This window comes from Capricornis sumatraensis, chromosome 2, assembly GCF_032405125.1.
Source record: "Capricornis sumatraensis isolate serow.1 chromosome 2, serow.2, whole genome shotgun sequence".
Classification (NCBI taxonomy): Eukaryota; Metazoa; Chordata; class Mammalia; order Artiodactyla; family Bovidae; genus Capricornis; species Capricornis sumatraensis.
The window spans coordinates 62,516,568-62,540,604 of NC_091070.1; the positions used below are offsets into that span (position 1 = coordinate 62,516,568).

General features: G+C 34.9%; 1 protein-coding gene across 1 annotated transcript in view; it reads left to right on the forward strand.

Annotated features, from left to right (window-relative positions):
- Positions 1–24,037, forward strand: part of MDGA2 (MAM domain containing glycosylphosphatidylinositol anchor 2) — a 921,279-nt gene that overhangs the window by 690,735 nt on the left and 206,507 nt on the right. The window contains exon 8 of the mRNA XM_068965010.1: positions 388–681. Coding sequence (XP_068821111.1) covers positions 388–681 — 294 coding nt within the window. The remainder of the gene's footprint in view (positions 1–387; positions 682–24,037) is intronic.

The following is a 24,037-nucleotide window of genomic DNA, read 5'->3' on the forward strand; positions in this document are numbered from 1 at the left end:
ATGGCCTAAGAAGCAGAAGACTGAAAAACTTAATCTTACCTTAGCAAGTAGGATCACTCTTTTGTGAAATGCAGATGTTAAAGACCCGGTTAATGGTTGATAATGGCAAATCATGGAGTAGATTGTTCTTATGTTGATCATTTGCATTCCAGTTTAATGCTTATTTATCTTGCTAATGTTTGAAGTCCTCATTTGAGAACATGAAAACAATTTAGAATTACTTAAATGAGGGTATGTGCCACTTATCCCAAGGTCTCTGTAATTTTTGTCATCTGAATTGTCACACTTCTTCAACCAGCAGAAATTGTTTCCTTATGATTTTCTGTGTTTGAATATGCTTTACCAGTATATACTAACCTTGAAAAATTTTCTTTTTCCCATTTCAAGTTCCACCCAATCTGACTGTTCCACAGGAAAAATCACCTTTGGTCACCAGAGAAGGAGACACAATAGAACTGCAGTGTCAAGTAACTGGAAAACCTAAACCCATCATCCTTTGGTCTAGAGCGGATAAAGAAGTCGCAATGCCTGACGGGAATATGCAAATGGAGAGTTATGATGGAACACTGAGGATTGTGAATGTGTCTAGGGAAATGTCAGGAATGTACCGATGTCAGACCAGCCAATATAATGGATTTAACGTGAAACCAAGAGAAGCCTTGGTGCAGCTCATCGTGCAGTGTGAGTACATTTTTTTCTATGTATTTCTACTGGGGGGAGAAGGGAAGAAAATTAGGTAATTTTTGGAGTTGGATTAGGAATCAATATTTCTACATTATTGCTACCCAATTTAAACTATAATTTCCCTAAGTCTGCCTATTATTTGAGCTAATACACACTAATGGAAAAGAATTGTATTAGTATGTGTGTGATGATTATGATGGTGTTATGTCATTGGTTAAGGCCAAAGAATCAACAAGCCTAATGGTTAAAAACTGGCTGTGTGCAATGAAGCAAAATGGAAATTGGAAGTAATTGCTAATTCAGATTATAATATTCTTTTGTTTTCACTGTTTATGTTTCTGCTTCAGCAATTGCCTGTCCTTTGCCCAAATTATTCACCTATTTCAGGGTGTCCTTTGCTTAGATTGTGGAGACCTAATCATTGCAATGCTATGTTTGCTATCTGAAATTGTAAGAGTAAATTACATAATTGTAGTAGTATTGAGATAATTCAGGCAGATATTAGGTGCTGATTTTTTGCTTTACTTTCCTAACAGATAATTATTTAACTCTGAGAGCTGAAAATGATAGATTTTTACCTATTTTCATTGAAAGGGCTAACAAAAAATGCAGACAGTGTGCTTTGTATTTGCTTTTAGTGTAAAAATGCCTAAACTCATGAAATTAAGAAATTTAACAATGTTACTGGTGTTGGGTTATTAGAGAATGATGCCCTGGAATTTGGATAGCAGGTGGTGTGGGTAATACTGAAGAGAAGAAGCAAGCTAAGCACAATCTGTTCAAACTCCAGGAATGTTGCTGTAAAATTTAGTTGAGGTATTATTTATTATTTACATGGTGGCAAAATCTTTAAGAAAAAGAATGAATTGGAAGTAACTATACACTTCAATAAGCAATGATGTTCTTTTCTTTTGTGGTTCTTTTCCAACACAGAAAATGGAAAATAGAAATCAGTCCAAAATTATCTATTTTTATATTAGTCATAAAGATGTTGGAAGATTGAATTATCTTACTTTAAATTTGGAAAGATAATTGAAATATGGAAGGATTATGTTTGCAACAGATAACAACACACATGTTTATGTATGAGGACTGTGAGTGTGAGTAATGGGAGGAGAAAGGGTCTGGCTGCTGTTTAACCCTTTCCTGTCCCTATACTTTAGAAACTCAGGTTTCAGTGTGCTGTTTGTCCTGTAGATAAACAAACTTATACTTGTCAAGTATCTTACTAGTTTTATCTGTAAAGAATGCAGCTCTTAATTGGTAAGTTCCATTCCACAGTTGAATGTTACCTTTTTTTTTTTTTCACTGGCCTTTATACTCATGATAATAAGCTCATAGGGTAGGAGGTTCATGTGAAAACAAGTTTCAGAAAGAAAAACAAAATTTCAAAGAAACCTCTCCTCAATTCTCCAATAAATAAGAGACACCCTTAGGTAATCAGGACGTGGATACAGTTTGGAGTACTTCACTCTTGTTAGTAATCACGGGAATATGCTTTTCCTCTGATACTATGCAGGAAGTTTCAATGTTCCTAAAGCTATTGGGCAATTCGTTTTCACTCTGCTGAAATCTCTCCGTGGAAGCTGTGACACAAATAGAGGCTGTGGAACCCATTGGCTCTAGGGAATTTTGAATTAAAATTTCAAGAGCCAGGATCTTTAATCTCCATAGAATATACTAACCTCTAGGATTCCTTTGGTGACCTAATTTCCCCCGGTTTTGCTTCCTAATAGATTTCAGATATAATAAGTTCAGCACTAGATCTTAAAATTCAATCCTGTTAATATCAGATGAAGATAATATGGGCAAAGTTGTCTCTAGTGTCACAAGGATGTAATTGACTAAAAGACATCAATAGACATAGGTAGGCAAAGCCAAATTCATTTAATGCACAGGAAAATATTTGCATCCCAAGGTGATGCTTTGCAGAGCAGAAGGTTTAATCTAACAACACTTCCTCTTAGAGGCAAGTTCCCCAGCCTACCAGGAAAAAAGGCTGAGTGCCAGCAGTCTGACCAGTTGCTGGTGAGAATGCCCTAATGTCTTTCAAAAAGCTCTCTTTCATGTATTCCCAACTCTTTTGAAGAATCTGGTTATGTATTTGAGCATCTGCCAGTTACAAATAACTGGTAACAACTCCAGAAGACTTAACTACTTAAGGCTTATTCCTGTAAAACTAGTCATGCAGAAATCTTGATAACGTTTTAAAATGATAAACATTTTAACTTTTATGGTGATCTCTTAAAAGAATGAAAATAATATGGTATTTGTGCTTAATTGGGATAGCTGTGTCACATGTGCTAATAATTCATATAGAATATAAAATGTTATTTCATATAGTTTATATATCAGATATCCATTTGATATATAAAGCTATAGTTTATGGATTTTGTATTCTCAGCATAATATATTTTATGTTATAGCTAATCAGCAAATGCATTGAGTAAATATAACAAATGAATGTATATATACATATATGGAATATATTTATATATATAAATATATATATATATATATATCTTGCTTCTTGTATAATTTGTTCTTTATTATTTAGAGTTCAGGAATATCTGATGACTAGCCACATAACAGTTTGACAGCTGAAAATGTCCAAGTGTATGAAGGGAGGCGATGTCAAATACTCTAACTTGTACCTAACACATTTTTCAGGATGCAAACTCTACGCTTTAGTTTATTAAGATCTCCTTTCCTAAAATATATTACACTGACAAGTTCTATGACAGTCTATTTTGCACACACACAATATGTATATATATATACATAAAATATATAAATATAAACATATATTTATATATAATTGTATATATTGTGTATATTGTTTTGAAACATGAAAGAATGAAAAATAGATGGTCATCGTAGATAAAAAAACACATAAAAATGTGACTCTTGAGAGTCCCTTGGACTGCAAGGAGATCCAACCAGTCCATTCTGAAGGAGATCAGCCCTGACATTTCTTTGGAAGGAATGATGCTAAAGCTGAAACTTCAGTACTTTGGCCACCTCATGCAAAGAGTTGACTAATTGGAAAAAACTTTGATGCTGGGAGGGATTGGGGGCAGGAGAAGAAGGGGATGGCAGAGGATGAGATGGCTGAATGGCATCACTGACTCGATGGATGCGAGTCTGAGTGAACTCTGGGAGTTGTTGATGGACAGGGAGGCCTGGCATGCTGCGATTCATGGGGTCACAAAGAGTCGGACACGACTGAGTGACTGAACTGAACTGAAAGCATATTTTCCCTTGTTAAGTTTTAGTTGTGTCCAATTAAACAATAACCAATCAAAAGAATTAAAGAATTAATTGAATTAGTAATTGATGAGCAGAGGTAGTAAGGCCTAAGTATAAATAGTATAATTGTTTTCATATTGCATAAAAAATGAAACAGTCCACTTAGCTTAATGTTCTAAATCTTCAAATGAGATTTGTTCTTAGCCAATGTGTTAAAATTATACAGTAGTCATTTATTAAAACTTTTTAAATTATTTACTATCCCCAGTTAATTTGCTTCTTCTTAAAATGTGTGGATAGTGATTTAGGAAGTGACAGAAGCCTAGAGGTATTTTACACCATTCTATGTCCTATTAAGAGTAGCTTAATCACCATAATGAAATGGTTTAAATTATTAAATTTTTGTTCACAGTGCTCATTCTTGAAAGCTGATGCTTATTTTATAATATTTTTAATTTCTACAATAGCAAGTTAGGACAAATGATACAGACTGGAATGAGAAGTTTCAAATATAAGGCCTTGAAAAATAGTGGTTTAAAATTCATCTAAATTTCTAAAAATGCTAGATGAAATTATAGCATATATTATACAGTTTTTAATAACAGATGTTTAAATATTCAGCCACTGTTTAATTTCATTCACATTTTTTGAAAATATGTAATAATTCTTTTAAGTTGCTTATATTTATTTGAAGCAGTATTAGAATAGATCATTGAAAATAAAAATGTTGCATAGGTTAATTGGTTCATTATTTAAAAATTATAGTATGCATGAGCCTATTGAACAAAATTAGAACACTTGCCTAAACATAGTAGCAGTAAAGTGATTTTTACATTTATCCAATAAAATAATGATCATTTAAATAGTAATTAAGTGAAAATGTCATTGGAAGAATATATTCAAATACCTGTATTAAATGAAGATGTCCATTTATGCCTATGGTCCTCTAAAAGAAATTATTGCTCTTTGAAGTGTACATATGTATATTACATACTGTTATTTTGATTTCATAAACTATAGCATTTTATTTTTAATAAAAGCCAAACTTTAAATGGTTTAATCTCAAACCACTGGTAAAATCTTTCAGTGAAGTAAGAAATCTTTTAGTGAAGAAATATATTTCAATGTATTTTGAGATATATTTTCTTGAAAATCAAGTGAAGAAGAAGATATATACTACATTGGATGTCAGTTTTAACCAAAGCTTTATTATCTGTAGGCACCTACAATTAAAGATATTTCTTTTATAAGATATAAAGTACACATGAAAACTTCAAAAGTGACAAGTGTTAAAATGTATTAAGTAACCATCTTTCAGCTATCTTCAAATGTGATTCCATGCTCCCTTTACTTACAATTTCTATTTTCCAAATGAAGAAAAACTGTGAAAGAAAACAATCAGAGCTATTGAAAGACCCATGTTCCTTATCTATTTCCAAAGCAAGACCAGATTGTATGAAGAGGAGGGAACCATAGATTAAAGCCATTATCGCTTACTCTTTTACTCAAGAAGCTTATTGAAGAGTGCATGTTTATTTATTTCAATCAAATGAATATTCAACCAAAGCAGAATATCATGGACCTTATAAAGAAAAGGAAAATTAAAGACAGATTGGAATGTCATGTAACAGATATGCTGACTATTGTTAGATGAATTACTGAGTAATTTTCTACAGTGTTGAGATATACAGAATAACTGAATTGAACAAATATAATGATAGCATATTGAAAAGCAGAGACATTACTTTGCCAACTAAGGTCCATCTAGTCAAGGCTATGGTTTTTCCTGTGGTCATGTATGGATGTGAGAGTTGGACTGTGAAGAAGACTGAGCACCAAAGAATTGATGCTTTTGAACTGTGGTGTTGGAGAAGACTCTTGAGAGTCCCTCGGACTTCAAGGAGATCCAACCAGTCCATTCTGAAGGACATCAGCCCTGGGATTTCTTTGGAAGGAATGATGCTAAAGCTGAAACTCCAATACTTTGGCCACCTCATGTGAAGAGTTGACTCATTGGAAAAGACTCTGATGCTGGGTGGGATGTGGGGCAGGAGGAGAAGGGGACGACAGAGGATGAGATGGCTGGATGGCATCACCGACTCGATGGACGTGAGTCTGAGTGATCTCTGGGAGTTGGTGATGGACAGGGAGGCCTGGCGTGCTGCGATTCATGGGGTCGCAAAGAGTCGGACACGACTGAGTAACTGAACTGAACTGAACTGCTTTTTGGTTTATTTTAAAACTATTGTGACTGAAATAATCTAAATATTATATGAGAGACAAGGTACTGATTAAAGAGGAAACAAGGAGGCAGTTAGCCATATTCACACAGGGACATGTTCAAGGCTATACTAGGGAATTTGTAAGTAAATGTACAATAATTTCACTTAAAAGAGCAATAATATGCCTTCTAACATAACCTGGAAAGCTCTACTTATTCAGATGTATTCTTATTTTCATATTAATTCATCCCATCTCTTCTCAGCCTCATAGACATGGTAATTCAATGATGCTTCTATACCCCCATTCTCCTCTTACCACCAGTTCTTCAACTCTTCAACCATTTAAGTCCTGCCTCAGTCTTCCCCCTTTAGTAAGCCCCTTAGTTACTGAGAAGGGCCCTCCTGGATAGCCCTGCGGACCCTCGTGTTTAGTATGCACAATTTAGAACTTCAAAGTGAAACTGCTTTTTGAACATGCATATTAGATGGCAACAACAATAACATTAGAAGATACACTTCTTTCAAAATCACTGTCTATTATTTCACTGTTGTTGTTCAATCACTAAGTTGTGCCTGACTCTTTGCAAACCCATGGACTGCAGCACTCCATGCTCCTTTGCTCTTCACTATGTCTCGGAGTTTACTCAAATTGATGTCCATTGAGTCAGTGATGCTATCTAGCCATTTCACTGTTGACTTCATCAAAACTCTCTGTACTATTGCTTATAGAGTGAGTTGGAACAACACAAAAAGTCCTTCTCATGGATTTATTTCTTTCACCAGTATGACTTGATTCTAAAAGACTTAGTTTACTCTCATAAAATAAATTTACACTCAAAAGTTGAAGACAAACCCTTAAGGTTATTCAAAAGAGTATATCAGAAACAGAAATGGTAAGTTCAAGTTTCTTTTCTCAACATTTTAGGTAACGACAGTAAAACAGTGTACAACCACTGCCCCTGTATGAATGATAACTTTGAAGAGAGTATTCATTTAAAGAATTTTCTTTGACCCACAGAATCATAGCTTTTATTCCTTCCAATGCCTGGTACAGGCCATAGACTGTAGAGTCAGACATGACTAAGCACGCACACACCCACACCCGTGTTATTAAAAGATAAACTGAGGCATGTTGAAAATTTTAAGCAAGCTCTTAAACTCATATTTGAGCAGAAATTGATTCTGATCCACCAGCACCAAACTGGAAGTGATTAGGAGGGCTCCATAGACAGGAGCTTGTGGCGACACGTATAGAAAATGTAAAAATAAAGTAAGCAAGTTATTGACTGGCTATCGTTTAAAGCCTCCCTGATAGCTGAGTTGGTTAAGAATCCACCAGGAATGCAGGAGACCCCCATTCAATTCCTTGGTTGGGAAAATCCAAGAAGGGAAAGGCTACCCACTCCATTATTCTGGCTAGAGAATTCCATGGACTGTATAGTCAATGGGGGTTGCAAAGAGTTAGACACATCTGAGTCACTTTTACTTTCAAAGTTTCAAGCCTGGTTATCTGTTTGTGACTGGACATCTTTAGATTTCAGTTTTGTAAACTTGATCCTTTCATAGGCTTTGATTTTGGTTTGCTTACCCCTCAGTCAAATGGCCTCCTTATTTAATGAATTTAACATTATATGTATATGGCCCATGGACAATATCTTAATATCTCTGAGCTTTAGTTTTCTATTTCCAAGAAAAGAAAAACATTTTCCATTTTCAATTAACATTTATTTGAAATAACTTTGCAAAGCTCCTAGAATATTGCTCACCAGACAGCACAAAATAGAAGTTATGATTATCATTTTAATGTATCAGTTCTGAAATATTTTAATGTAAACTATCCAGTGTCTTAGTGCAAATTATTCCTCCTCTACCTTACTGTTTCCTGTTTTCTTCTCTAAAGACCCTTCGATCTATTCCTACTATAACTTAAGGCCTTTGTGGGCCAAAGCAGCTCTTACATTTCTAGCATGAGAGCAACTGTAAAATTAGTAGATTCTTGATTAACTGATCCATTTCCAGGATCTCTGTACTTGAGATAAGGTTAAAGCTAAAACTTTAGTAATAAGAAATGTAAAATTTTATCTTCTCAAGTGAATGTAGGTTGGCAAAAATGTTTACATTTACCAAGAAAATAATATTTTAATCATTCACTTTTCATATTTTAACATGAATGATTATTAAATGGAACTAAGTATTTATTACACTTGGTTCCTTTATTTGAATCAAGTGGCCATATTTGTTTTTCTGATGTTTGCAGAAGTTATTAAAAGCATTAATCAATTAAACCTTGAGGCAGTGTTAATATTTTGAGAATATTAATATTTGTGCTATTTTCTCCCATCTTAGCTTCTGCATCCCCAAGTAGTTAAGATCTTGTCTTTAAAAAGAAGAAACTATAGCCTTATATGATAGTGTACAATTTAAACTGTATAAAATAAACTCTAAAATTTTTATATCATGTCAATATGTCATATAAGTATACTTCACCTCATTTCCCAGAAGATTTAATGAGAAATTATAATGGAGCTGCCTTGAGAAAAAATATTTGTTTAAAGATTTTATTTTTATATTCCTCCTGAATATTTGAAAATTGAATGTCCCAAGTGGACATGATATTTTACAGAGTCTTTATGATGAATTTACTTTAGCTGAACTAAGATCATGGCATCTGGTCCCATCACTTCATGGCAAATAGATGGAGAAACAGTGGAAACAGTGGCAGACTTTATTTTTTTTTTTTTTGCGGGGGGGGTCCAAAATCACTGCAGATGGTAACTGCAGCCATGAAATGAAAAGACGCTTGCTCCTTAGAAGAAAATCTATGACCAACCTAGACAGTATATTAAAAAGCAGAGACATTACTTTGTCAACAAAAGTTCATCTAGTCAAAGCTATTGTTTTTCCAGTAGTTATGAAGAATGTGAGTTGGACTATAAAGAAAGCTGAGTGCCAAAAATTGGTGCTTTTGAACTGCGGTGCCGGAGAAAACTCTTGAGAGTCCCTTGGACTGCAAGGAGATCCAACCAGTCCATCTTGAAGGTGATCAGTCCTGAATGTTTATTGGAAGGACTGATGCTAAAGCTGAAACTCCAATACATTGGCCACCTGATGCAAAGAGCTGACTCACTGGAAAAGACCCTGATGCTGGGAAAAGATAGAAGGTGGGAAGAGAACGGGACAACAGAGGATAAGATGGTTGGATGGCATCACCAACTCAATGGACATGAGTTTGAGTGAACTCCAGGAGTTGGTGATGTTCAGGGAAGCCTGGCGTTCTGCAGTCCATGGTGTCACAAAGAGTTGGACACGACTGAGCAACTGAACTGAACTGAACTGCTCCTGCCATCCTGGGCTATCTTCTTGCTTCCTTGTTCTCACTCTTTCAGAGACAGTGATAGGGTATTTAATCTAAGGAAATTGTCAAAGAAAATGGAAATTCTCATTCTAAAGTGAAAGTGAAAGTTGCTCAGTCATGTCCCACTCTTTGAGTCCCCATGGACTGTAGCCTGCCAGGCTTCTCTGTCCATGGAATTCTCTAGGCCAGAATACTGGAGTGGGTAGCCCTTCCCTTCTCCAGAGGATCTTCCCAGCCCAGGTCTCCCACATTGCAGGTGGATTCTTTAACCTCCCATTCTAAAGAGCTTCTCAACGCTGAACACTGACAAGATGTCTTCATTGAACTGTGGAGCACAGATCACCTGGAAAGATGATCAGTTCCTCAAGTATATGGATCTTGTAAAGAAAATAAGCACTTTTTTTTTTTTCCCGGTGCCGTCTCTGCTTCTATCTTAATGTTTAATATTTAGGGGAAAAAAAAACCTTTCATTAAAAGTTTTATTTTCAGCATCTATGTGAAGAAGTGAGATGGGAACCAGCCAGTTTTAACAGTATAGTTAAAAGTATTGACAACTTAACTCAGGCAAGTATTTGTTGACTGATGTTGTCAGTTAAATACTTCTGCCCACTCCTGTTATGCAGATATGAATTCAAATAGATGATTGTAGTATTACAACCATAATACTGAAAAGATGGTTTTGTCTCTTGAAAGCCTTCATATATGTGATTAAATGTTGTTTGAATGAAGGTTTACGTTGGCCCTCTCCCTGGGATATTTTCTTATCCTTCTCCCTTCCTCACTTTATGAAAATACATCCTCTAAGAGAAGTAAACATAAACATGTTTGTAAATATATGTGTGTAACTACAAGAATCCCATGAAAATAAAAAAAAAATAATAATAATAAATAAATCACACACAGAGTTTTACAATAATATATTCCATGAACATGCTTGTGGCTTGATCAGTTTATTTTATAAATATGCCTGCCATGAAACATTTCGTGCAAAGGAAAATATAAAGTGTGCAAAAGACATGAGTTTCTGGTTAGGAAAAACAGCATAAGCACCTTAGAAGTTAGGTAACAATATAAGAAATTGGGTGATAGAAAGGCACTTCAGTCAGTGCATGGAACCAATCAGGATATGAGAAATCAAAGGCTGATATTGTCACAGGAAGACATGACTTCCTATCACTTCAGCAAGAGAGATGCATTTACCAATAATGTTTAATCCACTTATGAACATTGTTCATACAGAATTTTAGCTTATGTGCTAGCAATTTTTTCTTTAGGTATTATCAATTGCTTGATTAATATCATATTTTAATATTTAACACCAGCCAAAGAGTTTTGCATATATTATATTACTGGAGATTATATTATATTATGTGAATAACTTTTAACCTAGTAGTGAACTGTCCTATTGTATAACCTACCAGAGGGTCTTCTTACTTTCAACTACATTCAAACTCAACTCATGGGTTTACTATAGACACATATTGACTCAAATACACTTTTGCAGATATAAGACAGGAACCACAGCTTGCCAGCATGTCCACCTGTCCCCACTTCTGGGGACACTTGAAAATTGTCAACAAATTTTGATTGTCATAATTAGAAGAAGAATGCCACTGGCAGCTAATACATAGGTCTTGTTAACTTTAGAATGTTTGGAGGTTTCCCTGGCGTCTAATCTTTTGGTACAGTAGAACACCCCTCCCTCATATCATGACAATAAAATGTATCTCTAGACCTTGCCAGATGTCTTCTGTACCCATCAGGTATACTTAATTATACTAGGCATAATTAAAATTATACACATCAGGTATGCTTGTGATGGGCAAAATTGTACCCAAAGGGGTATAAATTATACCCATTGAGAATCTCTGCCTAGATGATGGCTTGTGTATAAGGAGCCAAGATCTCTGTAATTTGGAGACGGGGACTCTGGCAGAATTCTCTGCCCCACGGGAACCAATGTCTCTTGTAACAAATCTATAGGTACAACATCCAAAGTCCCCAAAGTCAGAAGAGTCACCAGCTACACTAAGATCTAATTTACGTCTGATCTTATCAGATATTAATGTTCCTGTCAATCCAGAAACAACTTAATACAGAAATGTTGCTTAAAAACATAGTTGGCATTCTTCCCTTGTCATGGAGATCAGAGCTAGAACTTTAAAAGAAGGTTAGAGTCTCATGCAGTAGGGAATTTTTTTTTTTTTTTTAATGCATCTGTTACACTTTTTTGGTAATTCTTTTGCTTTAGTGTTTTTCTTCATTTGGTCATAATAATTGCTGTTGTATAAATTATGAAAGTATGTTTCCAATATACCTTACTTTTTGTCTCTTAACTTGCTATTTGTCTCATTTCCTGTTTTACTGCTGTGCTTATGTTCTTTCTTTGCTGGATTTTCAGCAGGTATGGGTTTGGGAGGCAGTAGCTGTATTTCATTCTTGTATCATTTTGATCATCTTATGAGTTTGTTTCTTCTGGCAAATGAGTATTTCCTTGAAGCTTTAAGGATTCTAGTAGGCAAAAGCAAAAATCCTTCAACAGGAAACTCTGAAACCTAAACTGACCACGCATTGTGAATTCGAAAGACATTCTCTGTTGATTTCACACTTATTAGAATTATTTTAAAATTGGAAATTACTTTCTTTTTAATTACAGAGTATTTCCAAAAGGAAAGGAGTCAAATAATTATCTTGAAAATTGGTCAATATGTGGAATTTGTTCTTTAATATCATTTCTCAATAAATTAAGTAAAAGTATTTTTTCTTGAGAAGGATAATTATGTAGCATGAGTACTTAAATTTAAGAGGGATTTAAATATGCAAAATTGATCAGGGGAAGAAAGTGTTCAAAAATAAATGGGAAATAGAAAAACATTTAAGAAAAATGGGACAGTATTTCTTCAGTTCAGTTCACTTCAGTTGCTTAGTCATTTCCGACTCTTCACAACCTGCAGCATGTCAGGCCTCCCTGTCCATTACCAACTCGGGAGTTTACTCAGACTCATGTCCATTGAGACGGTGATGCCATCCAACCATCTCATCCTCTGTCGTCCCCTTCTCCTCTCACCTTCAATCTTTCCCAGCATCAGGGTCTTTTCAAATGAGTTGGCTCTTTGCATCAGGTGGCCAAAGTATTGGAGTTTCAGCTTCAACATCAGTCCTTCCAATGAACATTCAGGACTGATTTCCTTTAGGATGGACTAGTTGGATCTCCTTGCAGTCCAAGGGACTCTCAAGAGTCTTCTCCAGCAGCACAGTTCAAAAGCATCAATTCTTCGGTGCTCAGCTTTCTTTATAGTCCAACTCTCACATCCATACATGACTACTGGAAAAACCATAGCCTTGACTAGACAGAACTTCGCTGACAAAGTAATGTCTCTGCTTTTTAATATGCTGTCTAGGTTGGTCATAACTTTTCTTCCAAGTTGTTTCTTAGCATTTAGTTGTTTGTATTAAAATGTATGGTTGAAGTGGTAGAAATAATCTGATTTCTTCAGCTGTTCTGAGTTTCTGTTTGTGTCAATATGTTCCCTATTGATCCTTGTGTTTGAAGTATATGTTCTTAAACGTAAGCTAACTGCTTTGTGTATAACATAAGATACAACATAAGATAAAGTATAACACTTTACTGCTCAGTGAAAGTGAATGTTGCTCAGTTGTGTCCAACTCTTTGCGATCCCATGGACTATATCGTCCATGGAATTCTCCAGGCCAGAATACTGGAGTGGGTAGCCATCCCCTTCCCCAGGGGATCTCCCCAAGCCAGGTATCTAACCCAGGTCTCCCACATTGCAGCTTGATTCTTTACCAGCTGAGCCACCAGGGAAGCCCAAGAATACTGGGGTGCATAGCCTATCCCATCTCCAGTGGATCTTCTTGACTCATGAATTGAACCTGGGTCTCCTGCATAACAGGCGAGTCTTTATCAGCTCAGCTACCAGGGAAGCCCTACAGTTCAGTTAAAAATAGAAGTAATTTAATTATATGAGGTTTCTGCTTGATGTGCTAACTTGAAACCGTAAGATATAAATGTATAAACTGATTGATCACATATAAATAGATACAGATGCATTTTATGAAAATATTTAGAGAGATATAAATACATATAATGTATATCAATCTGAATTGGTGTAGGCTCCTTAAAGAGGGCATATTTATTAAGTGAACACTCATTACTGTTTTTTCTTCTTTGTCTTTTATGATGTTGAGATGCTAGTTCTGTTTTTACCTTCATGTTGTGTCTTTATTAGGGCTTCCCTGGTAGCTCAGCTGATAAAGACTCTGCCTGCAATGCGGGAGATTTGGGTTCAGTCACTGGGCTGGGAAGATCACCTGGAGAAAGGAAAGGCTGCCCACTCCAGTATTCTGGCCTGGAGAATTCTATGGGCTGTATAATCCATGGGGTTGCAAAGAGTCAGACAAGACTAAGCAACTTTCACTGAGTCTTTACTGCTATTTATCTTTCTTTCCCCAAATTAGGTTTTGGTCTCATATTATTCTTCTACTCTGTGCTCTCTCACTTGGCAACCTAATGATTTAAACTATCATTGCTACGCAGATCTTCCTCCATGTATATCTGAGACATTCAGCCAGCTTCTGTGAAATTTCAGTTTTGTCTCCTAATGAATTCTAAAATTTAATGTGACTAAAATAAGTTTATAATTATTTCCCTTTATTGTTTTTCTCCTCTTGAATTCCCTGTCCCACCTTAAAGGATGTCTCTCCTCCTTGTTTGAGTCACTGTCGATGGAGTAGTGCTTTCTCTTCCAATGTGCAGCCTGCTCTATCCTTGCAGAAGCCCCCCAGCCATGAGGAGCAGAGGCTGCCTCCTGGATTTGAAGCCTCAGTGCTGTGGAGACCTAAGTGATCACCATACCCAAGTCCCTCATGCTGGCACCCTGCTCCTCATCCCAAGAACAGTTAGCAGCTGCCTCCAGACAGCCTAGAACCTCCTGTTAGCGGTTTCAGATCATGTGGGAGGATCCTGTGAATGGTGGGTGGGCTACTGCTGTTCCTCCTGAATCCTGGTTTTGAACTAGAGCTTGCCCAGTGAACTGGAGACCTATGACGTATGACTGCTGATGGGGGTCAGCAGCTGCTGATGTGAGGACCAGCTCCGTGGAGTTTCTCCGCGCCCCTTCTTCTCTGCTGCTGGCCTCAGCTCTCCTCATGTGTCCAGATGTGCGGACTGAGCCACAGGGAGTGCTGCCTCCCACCCGAGGGAAAAAAAAAAATAGAGTCACTATTTGATTTTCCCTTTTATTAAATATGCCTTTGAAAATTAGAATATTGGATTCTGAAATTAGACGATTTAAATTGTAGCTTTGCTACTTTAGACATCATTTCTCTCAATATTTGTTTTTTTTTAAATACCTATCATGAGAGAGATTTATTTTCATTCATTATGTCACAGGTCTATCCAAGGATTAAATTAGATGATGTTTGATATGTGTTTAGCCCAATGTTTGACACACAGATGCGTGCATGCATGCTCAGTTGCTTCAGTCGTGTCTGATTCTTTGCAAACTTATGAACTGTAGCCCGCCAGGCTTCTCTGCCCATGGGATTCTCCAGGCAAGAATACTGGAATGGACTGCCATGCCCTTCTCCAAGGAATCTTCCCAATCCAGGGATTGAACCCACATCGCCCATGTCTCCTGCATCACAGGCATGTTCTTTACCACAGAGCCATGAGGGAAGCCACCTAACTCATAGATAGTACTAAATGTTAGCTGTCATGTCTCAAACATTCTCTGAATTCATCCCTGTCTCTCCAGGCCCACTGTCATTTACCAAAGGAGGCCCTTTTATCTCCTGCAAGAAATCCTACTACTTTCCCCATCTCTGATCTTCCCTTTCCCTTCAGAACATTTCTACCAGATGAATGTTGCTTTATGAGCAGAAACATTTTCAGATGAAAATAACAGAAAGTTCTTGTCTGTTATGGGCAGTAAAGTGTAGTGGATTCCAGGAGTTGAAATATTACCTTTTTCTCAACCATCAGCTCAGTTCTCCATGTGTTTGTGTTATTTAGTGGGTCTCATTATTTCCAGCTGTACCTGAAAAAACAGACAAACACACTTGCCCCTTTTCCCTCTCATCAAAGATTAACTCCAATGAGCCATGATTTTCTTGGCCTGAATAACCAAGCCAAATTCATGCAAAAGCATGAATGCAAGCATTCTCTGTTCTTTCTCTGTTTGAAAGCTCTATATGACTACTCATTGCCTGTGATTCAAAATTCAGACTCTTAAATTGGAAAACATGATCCTTCACCATATTCCGGTCAGGGTGAACAGTTCATTACCCTGTGTACTTTTGAACTTGCTATTGCTTGTAATTCCATTTCCTTTGTCACAAATATTCTTAAGAGTCACCTCTGTGAACTCACTCTTTGCCACCTTCAAAACAGCATTCAAATATCTTTTCTCTAATGGTAACCTCTGAAAACTCCAGCTAGGTGTAATCTTTTTATGCTCTAGATCTGACCTTTTTTCTGTTCTTAGTAATGCCAACCTTCTAACTACTAATTGATAGATAAATTGATATAGATACAGATATGTATGATATGAATCTGTATCTATATCTATCTATGCATGTCTCTGTTCTCCCTTTTTCTGTCTCTTTCTCATTAAAGTATAAGCTCTTCCCTTTATGAATCGTAATTGCTTCTTCTAAAAGAGCCTAGATCAGTAACTGTATTACTTAATAACTATTTGAAATATGTACTTCTGGCTTTAGCTGTTTTTCAGTTATAATTTTGTTAATGAAAATGTTACACTACACATAGTTTTTACCTGAACTGTGAATATGGGTACACACTAGAATAGGGGAGAAATAGACTATAAATTGTAGGATAGATTCTGAATCTGTCACTGGGCTCTAATTCTAGCGGTGACATTTTAAATTGTATTAGTCTTGTCTTAGTCTTTGCCACTAATTTCTTTATGCAAGTGAAGAACTTAGTAAGGTGATCTCTTAGTATTCTTGAAGTTTCAAATTGTTAACAATAAGCCATTATAATTAATGTTTGTATTACAGAAAACACATATTCTAGTAACCATTTCAGGAGTCTCCTAGAAACTACATACTTAAATTAAAAAGAAGATCCATGGATGAAAACATTTCATCACATAAATAGTCAGGGTTAAAATAACCCAAATGTCTATTCTAATTAAAATATGTTAGTAAAGATAAAAGAAAAGATAAATTAGGAGACTAGAAGCAACTATAATTTCACATGCTTGGTTCTTTTGCATCTCTTGCATTAGAGAAAATGCAACACATTTGAAATCTTACTAAAAAAGCATTCCTGGTACATTTAGTGACAACATTTCAGTGCCTGATAAATTAATATATATATATTAATATATATAATATTAATTATATATGTTAATATTATATATTAATATTTTATATATATATAAAAGGTGTTGTCCTGTGAATTTTACCTGAACCTTTCCCCTTGTCTTAATTTTGATTAACTTCATTTTATAGCAATGATCACTATGTATAATAGGACATATGTGCTAGTCTAAGCATTGTATGTGCAGATATGTGTTACTTTGCAATTACTTATTTTTAAAGAATATAAATATACTGTCCAGTATCTTCTTAAAAAAATAGCACCAGAACATGTCAAGTACCTAATTTTAAAGTTAGATCAGCTGTTTTCTTTAGTAAGTGTATCTTTTTTGAGAAGTTCCTGAGTCTTTTTAACAGAGTGAGCAATCTGTTTTTAAAAAAGTTTTGCTTCTAGTACTTTAAATATTAATACATCAGTTCATTTGGGTTAAAAAAAACCAGAAACATAATTTGTTCAGGATACATGCTGTATTTGTCTAGATTTGAAAAATATGTTAATTGAAGTGACCATTTTGACCTTGGGCTACATCCAAAGTAACATGTAGTAAGTCATGTGACAATACCACAAGAGATGTGTTAAGTTTCCTCCAATAGTCATGGGAAAAATATAATTATTTTCTTAGGTAGTTTTGGAAGAATTTTACCTTCCGAAGCTCTGACTGTGTGTCTGTCTCTTCCCTCCCCCAACCCTTGCCATATTGCCATATTCTCTCCCCCTCCATATATATATATCTCCACATGTGCATACATACATACACACTTTTATGTGAGTATAATTTAAGTTTGTAGCTCCTTGTTTGAAGATGGAACATATCTTGCCACTGTCTGTTTTAAATGATCAGACTGGTATATTTTAGAATTCTACACAAGAAATTATTGATCTTTTCCTTTCTGCCTACTTCTAAAGATGAGCACCAAGCCATCCCATGTTATGGAATACAAATGATCCTAATTTGTAACTTGATCATAATTCTTGGATTTTGACATTGATGACTGAATAAACAAGTGTTTCTTTTATAAAATTAATTCATTTTAATTGGAGGCTAATTACAATACTGTAGTGGTTTTTCCCATACATTCAATTGAATCAGCCATGAGCATATATGTGTCCCCCATCCTGAGCCCCCCTCCCACGTCCCTCCAAATCCCATTCCTCAGAGTTGTCCCAGTGCACCCAGTGGCACAGCTTTGAGTGCTGTGTTTCATGCATTGAACTTGAACTGGTGCTCTATTTCACATATGGTAATATACATGTTTTAATGCTATTCTCTCAAGTCATCCCACCCTCGCCTTCTCCCACAGAGTCCAAAAGTCTGTTTTTTATATCTGTGTCTCTTGCTGTCTCAGATATGGGGTAATCATTACCATCTTTCTAAATTTCATGTATATGCGTTAATATGCTGTATTGGTGTTTTTCTTTCTGACTCAGTTCACTCTCTATAATAGGCACCAGTTCCATCCACCTCATTAGAACTGATTCAGATGCATTCTTTTTAATAGCTAAGTACTATTCCATTGTGTGTATGTACCACAACTTTCTTATCCATTTGTTTGCCGATGGACATCTAGTTTGCTTCCATGTCCTGGCTATTGTAAACAGTGTTGCGATGAATGTTGAGGTACACGTGTCTCTTTCAATTCTGGTTTCCTCGGTGTGTATGCCCAGCAGTGGGATTACTGGGTTGTATGGCAGGTCTATTTCCTTTTTCTTTTAAGGAATCTCCACATTGTCCTCCATAGTGGCTATACTAGTTTGCATTTCCACCAACAGTGTAAGAGGGTTCCCTTTTCTCTGCACCCTCTCCAGCATTTATTGTTTGTTGACTTTTGGATAGCAGCCATTCTGACCGGCCTGAGATGGCACCTCATTGTGTAAACCAGTGTTTCTTAAGAATCTTATTTGATCATATAGCCCCCAACTCTGGGCTGCAATAAATTTTTGCATATTTTGCATTTTAATTAGTTCATATACAGAATTTCTTAACATTGATGTGCTTATTCATATGGTTGTTAGATAGATTCCCTTAAATGAAAAAACACAAATAGATTTGATAATCTGAATATGCATGCTCTTTGTTGACACTAAATCTTAAAATATCAGTGCTTTGAATTTTCAGCTTTAATGTTGAGTGGGGGCCTGAAAAGTTGGAGTCAGTCTCTCCATAAAATTCAAATAAAGATTTGTTATTCACCTGAATATACTAATATTGATATGAATAGAAATGTATATTCTTTCCCTTTTAGCAATAGTAAGTTACATAAATTTAGTGTAGATGAGATGCTAGTTTTTGAAAGTGTCTTATCTCTTTTATCTAGTAAATAATTTCACTTTATTTTGAATATAAAATATTGATAGCTTCAAATCTCTTTATACATTGTTAAAACAAAAATAACAAAATAACAGTAACAATGAACTACATTAAAAATTGAAGCCAAATTACAAAAGAACATTTACTTGCAGTATGTTTTGTATGCCTCACCATGATTGTTTTGTATGCTTCCACTTTTGTCTGTTTTTCTCAAAACAGTGACCGTTCTTCCTACATTGTAAACTCAAACATTGGCATTGTCTTGACTCCTGGCTTAGTTATGTTTAATTAATTGCTAAATGTTTCATTCTTTTCCAAAGTAATGAAACTTTTTCTTCTTTCCATGTTAATAGATATTTAAATGGGAAAGCTTTAATATAATTCAATGAATGTTTACTGACAACCTATCAATTTTTGTTTCATGATAAGGATAATTTTCAAAAATGAAAGAAAAGTAGTGTGTATGCAGGTAAAAGAATACTGTAATGTAAAATCAAACAGATACTTTGAACATAAGATATGTAATAGGTACCATATGATTAAAGAAGAGGTGGTTGAGGTAACTAATTATGCTTTGTCCTGACAACCATATTGCAGTACATATTTTTGCATTAAATTTCACCAATAATGATAGGTATGAATGTATAAAAGTTTTATTTCAGTCCTGTTACTTCATTTTGATTCTCTCAACATAAACTTTATAAAGTGGCTGGAGCCCTACAGTTAACTATGAGATGTTTCCTAGCTGGCTTCTCTAATATTTCTGAGAATTTCTGGGGTTCTTAATTCTGTGAATCTCTCAATCTGAATTCCTCCTATGTTCTCAGCTTTCCCATCATCATCATCCCTCCCTTAGCAAATTATAATTTTCCTCTCACATAATTTAATTTATTGGACATAATCTCCCTTCATAATTTCCCTAAAGTAGTCTTAATCTAAGGTTAAGAGGCAAAACAGATTACTGAGGCTTTCCAGAAACTGGGGGATAGAGTAGAATGAGTTATCAGAGTTCCTAGATAATCGTCATTAACATTTCCTTCTGTAAGCAATCACTCTGTGGTTGCTATTTCCTTAATTCCCTTCTAAGTGCCATCTTTACATCCTAACCCTGAGACATCAATAATAGGCACAACTCATATATATCTTACTTATTATGCATAGCAATTTAATTCTTTTCATGGTGGTGCCCTCCTATTTAGACTGTTCTATGTCGACTAGTAAAAATTGTATATATAAAAAGCCAATTACCCCAGAAAAAGGCATTTCCACAGAACATAGTTATTTGGAGCTTTAAAACAGTACATTTTTTACTTTCCTTCTCTGTGCGGCATGTGAATATATGTTTCTGTGTGTTCGTATATATTTGTGTGTGTGTGTAAGCCTGTGTCTACAGAAAAACATATCAAAGATAGAGCAGGAAGAATGCACTAGGAAAAGAAGTAAGTAACAGCTACCACAAGCAATGAATACAAAATTCAATATAGTGACAAAAAAGGATAATACCAAAGCAAATGCCCACACTTTGCTTGGGGGTCCTCTTTAACAACTTGACAGCATGTAGGTCCTACTTCATGCATTGTGTTTTAAATATCACTATAAACAACACTGAAATTTAAAGCAACACAGGATGGTAGTGTTAATCTATTTATGCAAAATCTTTCCCTTAAAATTTGAAGCATATATTTCCCACATATTGGAACATGAAAGTAGGGCTTATCTCTCCAATAAATGAAAACAAAAGAAGAAAATTAAGAATTGTATTTTTCAGCTTTATGTGGAATTTTAAAACCATTTCCTTAAGGAATCATATGAATATGTTCTTCTGCCTTCTTTTGTCAAGTTCACCATTTCATGCCCTCTGATTCCATTTTAGATTGAAATCTTTTCACACCTTTTCCCTCATAAATGTTGAATTTCATGTGTGTATATAAATTTGAGAACTCTGAATTTAGGGTTTGGTTAAATCCTGAGATTCTGTCATGTTTCTCTGGGCTTTTCAGTTCTCTCTTCTTGTGTTTGTATTTCTTTCCCAGCTGGGCATAATATAGAATTAGAATGTATTTTATTATATATTTTCCTACTTGATTTAAAATATTGATTAATGGGATATTTTTCAAAAAGAACACAAAAATAAAATTTTATTCCTTTTCTTTGTATGAGCCTAGAATAATTCTTTTTGACCCCTTGGATGGTGGCTTTTACTGCAACTAGATTTTCCTAACTCATTTAAAAATGAAACCTGTCTCTATGGGTAGCAAGTGAGCATGAAGTCAGGAAAATGTTTTCCTTTGATAAGCTTGAAAAGTCAATTTCAAGGATAAAGTGCCTTGATAAAAGTGAATCAGGGTAGATAAACACAAATGGAAACCAGGAGAAATAGAGACATACATAGATATACAATATCTACTTTTCCTAAATAAGAAAGGTTGTAACATAAAATACAGGTACTTTGCAACATGGAAACATTCTTTTAAATAAGGAATAAACAGGAAAAATGTATAGAATGTGGAAAAAAATGATTAAAAAAAAACTACTAAGAAAGGGAAATATGAAAGTATTTTAGACAAGTGTTTTGGAAGCACTTATCTATGAGTTATATAAAATTTGAATAATTTCTATTAATTTTGAACATATCCTAGGTGTATTAATACATATATCAGAAGTTTAGATTCATGCTTTCATATTTACAAAAAATGATGATACAGCTTCATTTCAAAAGCAAAGAATCAGACACAACAGAAGTGACAGCATGCACACACACACACACACACACACACTGCACACGTTAGCTATATTCACAATGAGTTTCTTTGGTAAGACAGTTTCCCAAGCTCTAAACAGCATTATTGCAGATTCCAAATTAACTGAATGATAATGAGAGTTTTAGGCTCTATTTCTTTTTCCAATGGAAATTTTAAAATATATGCAGGGTAGTCATTGAAACATATATACTAATATCTTCTCCAATGTATTTATTTTCTAATTTCATATTAAATGATAAATCTATGTTCACTATACAAAGTGAAATAAAAATAAAATATCTGAATAATAGACAAATTGTCTAGCCTAGTGTGCTATGCAAGCCTTGAAAATCTAATAGATCTAAGGATGCTATAGAATGATGGAACCTACCTTTTTTGAAAAATTAATATTTTAAGTATTATCAATAATATAATTTGGATTATATAAATGAGTGCATTTAAAACACCAAGCTTAATGAACATAATCTTACCTGGTTAAAAAATGGAAGTTGGACATTCAAAGCACTGAAATTTCTATGCAATCTTTATGTTGAATAGCTGGAAAAATTGACTGCCTATCCTCACCTAATACCCCAAGTACTGTAGGAAACAAAACTGGGTTATGAAATTGTAGTTATGAACTAAGGTAATTAGTTCTGTAATACACAGACTTAAAGAAAAAATTGATTTGCTTATTAAAATATATCAGAAAGATGAATTTGACCCTTATTTTCACTGGGTAGAAATCCAACCTCAAAGTGTACACATTCAGCTTTAATGTCCTGGAAATTTCTTTTTTTGTACATCTAATTTAAATTCCTTTTTAAGAAGCTCTCAAAAGGTTCTCTGATTATCTCTAAGCTGTTTTGTCAGAAAAGTTCAAAAGCATATATTGAACATGTCAGCAAGTGGACTGAGTACTGAGGGTACAAGTGTTATTAAGGTCTGGTTGCTATACTTAAGAATTTCCTATGTGGCTGAGTAGTCAGAATATCCATCATTTCTGTGCTAGTCCATAAGGGGAAATTTTCTACTGGGGCTTGAGATTTCAAAATTTGAAATCTTTCTTAAAGTGATGTCTAAACTAAGATTTGAAGGATGATCAGGACTTAATTGATTGGAAACAGTGTATGGGGCAGAGAAACCAGAATGAGCAGAGGCTTAGAGGACTAGAAATAGCATGTTGTTTATGAATGACAGAGGAAGTCAGTACTGCTAGAGGAAAATTGAAGACAAAGAAGGCACAGCTGTGGCTAGGAAGATATGAGGGGATGAAGTCCTGCTATGCTAGCTACAGAGATGAGTATCTCTTCCACTGTCCTGTTGGCCTGAAATACTGAGTTGAAAATTCTTGCCTATACTTAATAGGATTCAGTAAGTATGTTAAACAAGGGACATTGAATGCACCTTTTTACTGGAGAGATGGAATCACAGTTAAATGTGCAAATAGTGCTCACTCATTTTATCACATATCATAGCAAAATATTTCTGAAGTCCTAGTCACTATAGGTCTGATTTTTTTTCCTTAAACTTTGTATTTCTAATACAAAGTATAATGTTTGCTATGTGCTAGAGAAAAATGGATATTGATCAGGTTTAAAGATGAGAGGCCAGTTTACATGTCAAGATTCTCTGATTACCAAAGAAGCTGGAAAGGGTTCAGGTAATCTGATCCATAAGGCACATGTTTAAAGAGTGGTCAAATTGAAGTCGCCTGTATTTATGATTTTTTTCTGATTATAGTGACCTTAAGAAAAACCACAGGTTTTTTTTTTTTAAGAAAAATCTTAAGAAAAAGCCAACTATACTGGGACATCTAATCATTTTATGTGATCATTTCCATAGTTCATTATTCTAGAAAACAGGATAATCTGATACTTAAGTAAAAAAAAAAATTGTTATGTGCCAACTCAGTTTATGATAATATAAACTAATAGGACTATTTGAGTACCATACTATACTATTTTATTGATCTATGGAATAAACATTGCATCAAATTATGTTACCTGATTAAGCAAAGTTAACCTGGTGATATTTGCTTATGAAGTTTGAGGTGGGTAATGGAAATGTTTTCATGTAGTTCCATGTTATTAGGTTAATAATAGAAAGAAT